This window comes from Cryptotermes secundus, unplaced genomic scaffold (genome assembly GCF_002891405.2).
Source record: "Cryptotermes secundus unplaced genomic scaffold, Csec_1.0 scaffold308, whole genome shotgun sequence".
Classification (NCBI taxonomy): domain Eukaryota; kingdom Metazoa; phylum Arthropoda; class Insecta; order Blattodea; family Kalotermitidae; genus Cryptotermes; species Cryptotermes secundus.
The window spans coordinates 509032-520726 of NW_019721008.1; the positions used below are offsets into that span (position 1 = coordinate 509032).

General features: G+C 38.8%; 1 protein-coding gene across 1 annotated transcript in view; it reads right to left on the bottom strand.

Moving 5' to 3' along the window:
* Window positions 1–5472: 5472 nt before the first annotated feature.
* LOC111874896 (ADAM 17-like protease) overlaps window positions 5473–11695 on the bottom strand; it is a 30482-nt gene continuing 24259 nt past the window's right edge. The window contains exons 7-8 of the mRNA XM_023870761.2: window positions 9876–9991; window positions 5473–7319 (exon numbers count right to left, since the gene is read on the bottom strand). Of these exons, the coding sequence (XP_023726529.1) occupies window positions 6999–7319; window positions 9876–9991 (437 nt within the window). The 3' untranslated portion in view covers window positions 5473–6998. The remainder of the gene's footprint in view (window positions 7320–9875; window positions 9992–11695) is intronic.

Genomic DNA, 11695 nt, shown 5'->3' on the forward strand with positions numbered 1-11695 from the left:
TTTATCAATTTTATCTGATGGAACCCATCCTCAGATTCTTTACATTTTATATCCTAGTGTTGGTCTTACTACAGCACATCTGAATATTTTTTGAAAATTTTGTCAAATTAATGATATTATGGTAAGAGTGAAGAGAATTCCAATTCAGAAAACTACGTCATCCATTATCTGTGATGGAAAGTAAAAAAGTAAACCATATATTCTGGAATTTATAAAGCATATTAATTTCATGTGGTATGCCAATAGAGCACTGTATGATGAAACTCAGTTCCCCTGGTTAACCTAAAAAGTGACAGCAGATAAATCATGAATTGATCCAACTTCAGATGCACAATGGAAACAATAAGGTAAAAGTTGGTCCCCGTGCTTAATCAATCAAGCACCACACCATGAAGACAGTATGGGGAAGTGGAGGTATAGCTCCACCACTCTTGACCTCAGCACTAGGTGAAGGTTAATAATAACTTCATTCCCCAGCCACTTTACACCCATTACCCACTGGATAGGAGGCTGGGTGGGCCCCAAAGCTGGTCTGGACATTGTGGAAAGGAGAAAAATCTTTTCTTCCAGGAATCAAATTTAAGCTATCCATCCTGTAGCCTGTAGTTTTTATATGGATACAAACCTTCACATTTCTAAATGAAGGCGAAATTCCTCAGAAGAGACCACTTCTGAGACCAAAACATAGATAGATAGATATTGTTAAAATGGGAACTAGAGAACATGGTATGAAGGCTTCGACTGAAAGAAAATGTAAGATTTGAGGCTTTCACGGCGGTGACTATGAAGAAAGCAGTCTTCTGGGATTTGGCACCGTGTATATGTGGTATTAACCACATAGAAAAGAAAATGGCTTACAATAGGAAGCAATGGGGGCTTCTGTAGGCACTGTGATGAACATTCAAGTTCCAGAAGAGCAGAGAATATCTTGACTGGGTTCTTTTCTTAACTATAAATTTTTCCAGAGACCTCTTATACAATTGTTTTACCATGATAATTGTTCAGTCCCAAATTATGACCTCTATTGTTTCAATGTTATTGTCTATATAAAAACGAAACTGTTCAGCATCAAAATTTATCATGAACCAAGTAAAAGGTAATGTTAAAACTGGGATATTCTAAAATTTCTCTCCTTAATAGTGTGCACTGGCGGATAAAATAAGAATGAAACACCACTGACAATAACACTTGTAATATTATGAACCATAATTTGGTGCAAATGTTGCAAAAATGTTTACATTGTCTCCAGTAAAATGCTTAACCCTTACCATCCATGTGATGCTCTATCATGAGGCCAGCAGATCCTAATAGACCTAGCCTGCTATGTATATAATATGCTCACATGCTACTTAAAAGTAAGAATTTTCAAGTCAGAGATGTGTCACAGAAGTGTTCATTGCTAGGCAACAGCTTGTTACAACACACTTCCATGACAATTAATATGTACACAACAGCAAGGGAACTGCTGAGAGTGGAGTTTTCTGATCAGTCTGCACTGGAGCTATACAAAGAGAGCCAGCATCATACCAAGGCTGCTCATCTACCCTGTTCCCGGGGGATATAAATATGGGGACCTAGCCCTCCAGGTTGGGGGAGTCTCAAATCTGAGACAGTAAAATATGGTCATGAATCACGCAGGACTTGGACCCAAGAATGACTGCACTGGTGAGGGCCAGATGTAACTGTAATGAGACCAATCCTCTCATCAGAGAGGATGTTACATAAGGGCTATAACCACACGTTTGAAAAAAAGAATACTGGTCATGGGACTCAAGGGGCTTGGTGCCAAGACAAACTGCCAAACTTTACAACTGCCAGTTGTAAAGTAACTGCAAAGCAGGAGAGAACAATGAGCTACCAAAGGATCCTCTGGGACGATGTTCCTCTCTAAGTTCACCTCAACTACACAGCTGCACTGCATCAAGACATGCAACACCAGCAACCACAGGCACTGCACACAGATGAAAAAAGCTTGCAGCATCTGTCACAACAAGAAATTCTGAAAACAGGTCTGTCAGTACAGGCTCCCAGTTCATCTAACAATGACATATTAAAGTCGCCACTGTAGTGCAACAGATCATGACAGAACTCAGTGCAGCTGTTTCAGAAAAAGGCAAAATAATGGTCATTAGGAAAATGGTCCTTAATGAAACAAAATACCTGCCAATTTAATGCAAATAGGATTTGGAGGCTGTACTATTAGCTCAGTACACAGCTGCAAGATTTACATATACTCGTAGATGTGGCTATGCTCTCAGAGAGACATCTCAAATCCTTGAGAGGCTCTTTATTCCAAATTATCACTTTTATTGCTTCTCAGGAAAAAAAGGTGGAATTGCCATTGCAGTTAGAAAGGCATTCCCCATAACCATGTAGAGCCACCTTCCCTTGCTTCAATAAAAGCCAAAGGGGTCTGCATACTGACTGGTAATAGTGAAGGGCTACTTGCCGCAGTCTATTCAACAGGTCACGTATGGAATGGTGCAGATATCATTGAGCTCTTAATCTTTAGACACAAGTTGCTACTGGCAGGAGACCTGAATGCTATAAATCCATTTTTGAATAGCATAGTTTCCAACCCCTCACGCACAAAACAGCTCAATTTACTGCATATAAATGACTTAATGTCCATTATTTATCGTCTGTCAATTGCAACACTTTTCCATTCAACACTCAATTTTAGTTTAACATCATACACCTTGACACTACATGTTTCGGCCCCAAATGGACATCTTCAGGCGTCTTGATATGTTACACATATTTTATTAAATTGTGTTAAAACTGCTACACTGTCTTAGTTTGTGTTAAAATCACACACTGTAGTCCTCTTTTCAAGTAAAACCAGATAAAATCCTTTAAAGTTTCCATTATACCCATGTTATTTTGTTGCATATTATTTCACCTCACATGGGGTGTTGTCCATTTTCATAAATGTATGTCTCTCCAGGGTATTTTGTCTTGACAGCTTGACCCTCACATTCGTAGCCTACTTTTCAGTTATGACTGCCATCTGTAATTTAAAAGATCCCTACATTAATGTTATTTTCTATTTGTTTGGTATTATTATTATTATTATGATGTTATCTTCGTTTACTTTGTACTCACATGCCCCTGGTTGGCGTATTTCCTCCACAGCGTGTGATGTTGTCTTTACTAGTGTGGATGCAGTGTGTTTGTTCCTGTATTTATATGTTCTGGTTGTGAGGAGTGGGGAGAGATGGGGGGGGATACTGTTATGTTGTGTAATTTTGTGTAGTATTTCAAATATAGGATTGTGTGTGTCGATGTTGGTGTCATTCATATGTAAATCTTTTTTACTAGTTTTGTAAATATGGTATTTCTCAAGTGGCTCTCAACTGCACCAACTAAGTCCTCTCTTCACAGACTCCCTTAGAGCTCTAAACTCTTGCTCCAATTGTGCTCCTTATAACATCTTGGCATGGACTGCGTACAAAATGCTGTTTCCAAAGTTCATCTATTGTTGTGCGTGAACTTGCTGCCATGGAAACCTGCTTGTTTCATAGTCGCTACTTAGTAATGGGGTTAGATGCTACAATATAAATGATTTAAAAAGCCACGCCATAGCTGAAGCGGTTAGTCACTGGCTTCCCACTGCAGCTGCCTGGGTTCAAACCCAGGTCTGGTCAAGGGGGATTTGTGGTGGACAAAGTGGTGCTGTAGTAGGTTTTCTCCGAGTACTTCGGTTTCCCCTGCCAATCTTCATTCCACCAAATTCTCCATCATCATAATCACCTGGGGCAGGCACAATGGGCCAATCAGTGGCTGCCATGCCGAGTGGACCCAACCAAACACCACCCACTATGGGAATTAAAAAAAAATATGAATGATATACACCAAACACCTGGTGTCTATCTAGGTCTCTTTGCAGATGAAACTTGTATATATGCCACAGACCACAAGGAGAGTTGTTTTCAGATAACTGCAGTGAGGTCTTAGTGCTATTGAGATGTGGTATGAGTACTGGAACATAAAAATCAATGAAGATAAGACTCAGGCCGTCTACTTTTCCCATAGACTTCTGCCAGCTGAGGCTCATCTTACACTGTATACATGGAATACCCCTTTCATTAGTAACGTAAAATATCTCAGGGTGATCTTCGATAAGAGGATTAAATGGATACTACACATAGAAATCACTGAAGCTAAGGCCTTCAGAACATTTACCGGAATCTACTACCAATTCAAAATTGAGCATTTAAGTGTCAACATTAAACTCACCCTCCTTAAAGCACAGATTAGATCAGTAATGACATATGATTGCCCTGCCCTGGAATTTGTGGCAGGCACCCACCTCTGAAAAATGCAGTACCTGCGAATCAAGGTCCTCCACACCACTGGAAGTTTTTCACAGTGCATAATAGTCTGTGATTTGCACACGACTTTCAACCTTCCATATGTGTATGATCATATAACAAAATTTAAATTTATATTTATGACTACTAATATGAATCCACAATAGAAATACAATTCAATACGAGTAATACATTTCATGAATATTGCCCGATGATGATCCAGCTGGATCAAAAAATGTAGCAAATGTACATAATAAATATTATAATACAGAAACATTGGTTTGTTTATTACAAATTTGTTGTACTGGCAGTTGTATAAAAATACTACATAGTAATACACAACAGGATGCAAACAATATGATAGATTATATATTCAATACTACTTGTTCTCTGAACCTTGTTCATCACTTGATAGTTGAATACAGAATACAATTTTACAAATTTTGCTCATATGGATTCCATTGAACAATAAGGAGACTGGCAAGTTGAGGAGGGCCCGGATCAACCTGGTCATATCTTCTCGATATTCTTCTCTGTGTCATGTGTAAGTCCCAGCTTACTCCATACATCATCATATCACAAGTTTTGTTTTATGGGTTTAATTTTGATTTTTTGGCTAGTCTTATTTTATGTTTTCAGGAAGACTGCCATAGTTTTTAATGTACATTTTACTGTTGAACCTCATTACAAACCTGGACTGGTTCATTGATCAATTTCTTCAACTGATTAATGAAGAGTTAGCTCCTAAAATCTGTGTTTTATTTTAGAATACTAGGCGACTGGCACAGACCAGAAAGCAAGAAATATTAAGTGTAAAATACCAACCTCAAAACCCTTTTTAAGATATTATGTAGCTTACTGCATTCCCTGTTTATGAGCTTGGATAGCACAGTTGGTATAGCAACTGGCTATGGGCTGGATGACTAAGAGGTCAGAGTTTGAGACCAGGTAGGGTCAAGAATTCTCTCTGTCATCCAGACCAGCTCTGGGGCCCACCCAGCTTCCTATCCAAAGGGTACCAGGGGCTCATTCCTTGGGGGTAAAGTGGCTGGGGCGTGAAGCTGACCGCTGACCCCCAACTAGTGCTGAGGTCAAGAAAATGTGGATCTATACATCCATTCCCCTATACGTTTTCATGGCATAATGCTTAATTAGTTAAGCACAGTGACAACTTTACTGCAGCCCCTGCCAAAAAATGTTAACTGACATTTGAAAGATACATGCATACTGCTATGCTGCATCTGATGTTTAGGAAATACAGGCTTTTACATCCAATGGTGCCACCCACATGAAGCTACACTTTCTCTTTTCTGACACCGAACTGGAATGTACAAAGGTGGGAATAAGAAAGTCATGATTTTGATTAAACTTTACCTTCATGATATATTTTTCTTTCAATATCACTACCTTGTATGATGAATGTCACAACATCCCACTGTTGCAATACCTTCAACACTCAGTCTAACGTGTTTCAAAAGACTGGTAACAATTTTGGTTTTTGAGCTTTACTGTTGTGATATGAAAGGCTGTTGTCAGAAGTGGCTAATGATAGTCTTGTAAACTGTAAAGTCCATAAGTGCACAGAAGCAAATAACAGATTGTTTGAATGTGTTTAATCATATTAAAATTGAAGAATTCTCATATAAACATAGTTAAATTAGGAACAAACTGCTGAACCTGTTGGCATTTTAAGAGCTTCAGATTCTAAAGCAAGGAAAATAACTACATTATAAATTTTACAAGTAACTTGTACTCTGAAACACATCAGGGAAACCTGCTACATCTATCTGTACACTGTACTGCCTTACTTTATGGGAAAACTGAATTACATTTTGGCAGATACAGTATGTAATTATGACAATATAACACATCTACTAATTTTTGGTCTGTGCATGTGGGTGTGTGTATGCATACACATGCATGTGCATATCTCTTCATCCATCCAATTGTTCTTATACTGTTAAGGGCACACAGATGAGAAACCAGTGTTATTTAATATACCTTCTAAACATGTTTTATCTTCAAGAAAAAAACCTAGAATTATTAATAAGTGAGAGGAAAGAATTTTATGAAAGTAATAAGAGCAAAGCTTCAAGTCAAATTCTGAGGCAGTGATGTTACAAATCCTAGTAACTAATGCATGTCTAAAGTAGGCTCAAAATGGAAGAAACCAAGATACTTTTCTGAAGCCATTCTCAAGTCTGAAAATATCTGGATGTCCTAATAGGGTGTTATGCAGAAAGCATACTCATATATACAGTGAGCTTCTTTATGAGTGCTTGCTGAGATGAGCCCCACAGAGTTCCCGTCAAGTTTGGAAGACCCGCAATGTGTAAGTTCAATTCACAGCTGTGTTGTTTAGAAAATTTACTGTCAACAGATACAGAATATCTATTAAAACCCATCGCTAATCTTCAATGTCAGCATATAAAGCTCCTGCTATTACAGAGTGCTGGTGATTGGATTTAAACTTGGCAATAATTGGATTTTTTTGGCAAAGAATACAATATTAGAACTGTAGGGGCTTGACGAACCAGCACATGGGCAATGACAGTTGTACAATGTGTGGAAGATAAACTTTCAACACAGAACATTAATCAATGCACTGCAAAGAAGTACTACAGAAGTCAGATATGAACTAATACTTACATAATATTCACAGTGCCACTGTAAATTAACCTAAAATTACAAGGGTCCTGTTGTATGGAGGTGTGCTGCAGTGGGAGGTCTTTGCCGTGAAATGTTTATGTTTATTACACGTCGATTATCATCCCTATAGAACTGATTGCTGTTCCTCCATTTGTCACTTGCTTCTTGAGCATTTCTTCTCCTTCGGTCCACATAACTCACTACACAACTGGCTGGAATCCAAATGATGGCTGTCACAAGGATCACTGTACCAACAATATTGTCCCGTAGAAAAACTAGAACTTTGTTGATATTGATGTCTTCTATAATATCCCAGAATCTCTCCACCACATCTTGGATTGTTTTCTCACACATACCCTGCAACACAGTGTAATGGCATTGTTTGACTGGATGACCAATCAATTGTTTTCTGGGTTCATAACCAACTCACTGCTTTCATGTGAATGTCAACACTTCACACAGTCCAAATCAAGATTTAAACTAACAGTAAACTAACCCATTTCTCTACAGCAAAAATGTACCGCACAAAACCAAACGTTACAGTTAAGCCACTACAACTCTTACTTCATATCTCTGAGGCCACAAGCTCAGTTACTGATCCAGAGGCTGGTTTTCCTGAGACTAAAACAGCTTTCCTCATTTCTTCAAACATATACTACAATAATACCTTAAAAGTGAAGATGACCTCCTCCTTCCACATCTCTCTCAATTCATCATTCACTGGCTTCCTCTCATTCAGTGCTATAATATCTATGTATCTGAGGAAGCATAATGATTATAGTGCAATATTATAAGTGTGGATAATCTCTAAGACAGGGCAGTAACACATGAAGGAACATTCTATCTTATCTGAAATATAAACGTAGAGAGCTATAATAAGTTTTCCAAGGGGACTCAACTACAACTGCATACTTATGCCAGAAATGTAGTAAATGGCTTCTTTTCTACAAGACTTAAAGCTGGTTACTTACCAACAACAGTGCCATGACCCATAAGCTTTCAGTTTTATCACTGTAAAAGGTTCCTGGTTGTAACCTACACAGATTATAAGCTCTTAACATATATATGAAATTCACTTTGTCATGTGCCCACATGCTAAAAGCCTTGATCGAAACCAGAGTGAGCATGACTTGGTCAGATTTTATGGTGAGGAGGAGGAGGAGTCTGGCAGACATCAAAGTAATCATGGTTTATACAAAAACACGAGTTTTCCTCCATCACCATATATATACAGTATATATATATATATATATATATATATAGTGACATGATTATGTGGTCTGTTACTAGGCAATGGCTGGATAAACTTATTATCATGACAATGGATATGCACACAATAATCAAAGATACAGCTGAAAATGGTGTTTTCTATGTGGTTCAACCCCAGGCTATATAACAAGCACCAGTGACATAAGTCGACAGCCAGAGCAATGATTTAGTTGAGAAACAGTCACCAGCTGGTAAGGATGTAAGCATGGAAGCAGAGGACATTGTTGGTATCCGTTAGTAGGCAAAGACTGGTGAAGACACAGCAAACTGAGAAGATTTAGTGCATGCTGTAGCGAGAAGCAGTGTGTGTGAATTACTGAGAGTGTTATGATCACTTATAATTACGATTTATAAGTGTTGAATAAACCCAATTACCAATCCAAACCCCGTGTCTAGTCACTAACATGCGACAATATATGAGGGCAGTCAAATGAAAACAGGGTGTTTCGACTTTATGGCATGTCTCAATTTCTGCAAAGTGTCTTCATAGCGCTGTGCACTGATTGTGGCCCCATGCTCAAGAAATTCGACAAGCAGAGGGCCCTTACAGTTGAAGAAGAACGTCATCACTTCACCGGAACTTGTATGTACGGCTCTGGACTTCTTCGGTGGGGGAGAATTCATGAGTGTCCACTGTTGGCTATGCTGTTTGCTTTCAGGTTCAAAACGGTGGCACCAAGTTTCATCCCCAGTGGCAATACGGGACAGAAAAGCATACACTTCCTCATGGTATAGTTGCAAGTGACCCAGTGATGCAGCCATTCTCTGAGTCTTCTGTTCCTCCGTGAGTTGAAGTCGAACCCACTGCGCACAGTTTTTATGGTACAGCAGGTGTTTTGTCACCATGATTTATTCCCCACAAAAGACTAATTTCTTCCATAGTGATCCGTTGGTTTGCCTGAATATGACCATCCAACAAAGAAATAACATCAGGAGTGATGACACGATGAGCCTGTCCTGGGAGCATCATCTTGCAGTGATACACATCCCTCTCAGGATCTCTTATGCCATTGAAACATGACATGCTGTGTTCACCATAAACAACAGACATGTGACAATGAATTTCTCGTCCTTCTACTCCTTCAGCAGTCAAAAAGCACACTACACTTCACTGTTCTTCTTTACCCACCTCTATTACTGTTGGACGACCACATGTAGTGCTAACCTTACTTCCAGCACAATAAACAAAGGACCAGTGTGCTAGGGCACATTGTCACTGTGCTTTCCCGAGTCCCCCCAGATGTTCGTACCGTAAGCAAATTCCAATGTTACCAACTTGCATGCCATGAGAATTATGTGTGGTGACCCATTTTCATTTGAGTGCCCCTTATATAACCATTAGTAGTGGACTGAATGTGTTAGCATCCCTCATTCCACAATCAAAGACAATTCAAATTTCTTTCTTGCTTATCAACTTATATGCAAATGAATGACAGATTAATTATGAATGATAAGTTGAAAAAAAAGGCATGGAAGGAATCACGCACAGCCTGCAGTCCCAGAATTTGTTTGCAGTATCTGAGAAAAGGCACAGAAACACCAGGAGTTGATATTCAAAACCATGAATCTCTCAAATGTGAAGCCGGAATGCTAACTACTATACTACAATAATCTGTAGTTGTTATTTTCTGCCTGTAGCAGTACCTTATTGCAGAAGCCCTGAATACAGGGAGTTCCATCAGGCAGAATGTCTTGAGGATCAACAGGGAAACATGTGTCATTCAGGTTCATGCGACAGCATCGTTTACAAGCATCTGCAACTGAAGAGAGAGATTTCACAATGAATACTGGAATTAGTAAGATTTACAACTGAATTCTCTGAAATACATTTTTAAAATAAACATACAAACACATTTAAATGTTCTAGAATTGCAGTCATCACTTCTACAACTTCTGTTTAACCCTTTAAAGCTTACTAAATGCTTCAACACTGAAGAACACTGCATTTTACCAACAGAATACATTTGCATGTTTTGTATAATTCTCAGAACAGTTACTTCTCTACACAGAGTTAAATGGTTGGTTTTGGTAATGCAGAGATGGTATGTTTTCTGCATGGTAGGAACAAAACTAACTGACTTCATGGAGCTGAGCCCCTCTTGAGAAACCACCAGTTGTTCAGCTAATCAAGAGCTTACCATGTTCACAAGAGCCATCCATTGTTCCCTATTCTGAGCCAGATCAATCAAATCCATATAATCCCATCCTATTTCTCTAAGATCAATTTTAATAGTATCCACCAAACTACATCTTGGTCTTCCTAGTGGTCTCTTTCCTTCTGGCTTTCCTATCAGTATCCTGCCCTGCTCATCCCAAGTTATGTAGCTCCTCATTATGCAATTTTCTCCAACCTCCTATTACTTCATTTCTCTTTGGTCCAAATATTCTCCTTAGCACCCTGCTCTCAAACACTATCAGTCTAGTATATTCCTGCTTTAATGTCAGAGACTAAGTTTCACACCCATATATTTTTAAATATTATTTCAATGCACTTCAGGCCTCAAACGGTTGAAATATCTTTTACAATCTGAGAAAAGAACATCAATACAGATATTTCAAACAAGCATGTTTTTACTTTTTCCCAACAGCCTGACAGAGGGAGGAGATTCCATTTACTATAAAACTCTCAGAAAGAACTTGGGAATTTCTATCATAATAAACCTACAGTAAAAAAATTGTTTAATCTTCTGAATGTCGGGTCTCATGCCATAGCCAATAGAAGAACTGTCAGTTTCTTTTAATATAATAATCAGTAGAAAGGAGATTTCTGTACCAAAGATAAGCATGAATTGTTTAAAAATCAAATATTTTGTACTATCATGCCAACTACTGACATACAATATTGTCACATTTTAGGGTTGTTTGTGACTAAAGAAGGAGTATGAACTGGTAAATGGATTTATTGACCACTTGTACACACCACTCAGAATTACAAGTAATTACGAGGGGCGTTCAAGTTCTAAGGTCTCCGATTTTTTTTCTCAGGACTGGGAGCAGATAGACATATGCGGTTTAGTTTAAAATACGTGTGCACTCTTTGTGAATGCGTGACAGAGATGGCAGCACTCTACGGCACACAGAACTCTAGTGGTAGTAGCGAGAGTGAGAAGTGTTTTTCGTACTTAAAATGGCGACGTTTTCATTACAAGAACAGTGAGTAATCATTCGTTTTCTCCACTTGCATGGTGCGACACCCATTGAAATTCATCATCAGTTGAGTGAGACGTGTGGTAATGGTGTCATGAATGTGAAAAATGTGCGTTCGTGGGTGCGACAGTTCAAAGAAGGCTGAACGTCGTGTGACAACGAACCAAAACAATCTCGGCCTCACACCAGCCAGTCTGACAACATGGTCGAGCGAGTTGAGAAAGTTGTTTTGGAGGATCGCCGATTGAGTGTGGAAAACATCACCTCCAAAGTTGGCATTTCCGTGGGATCTGTGCACAAAATCCTGCATGAAGACC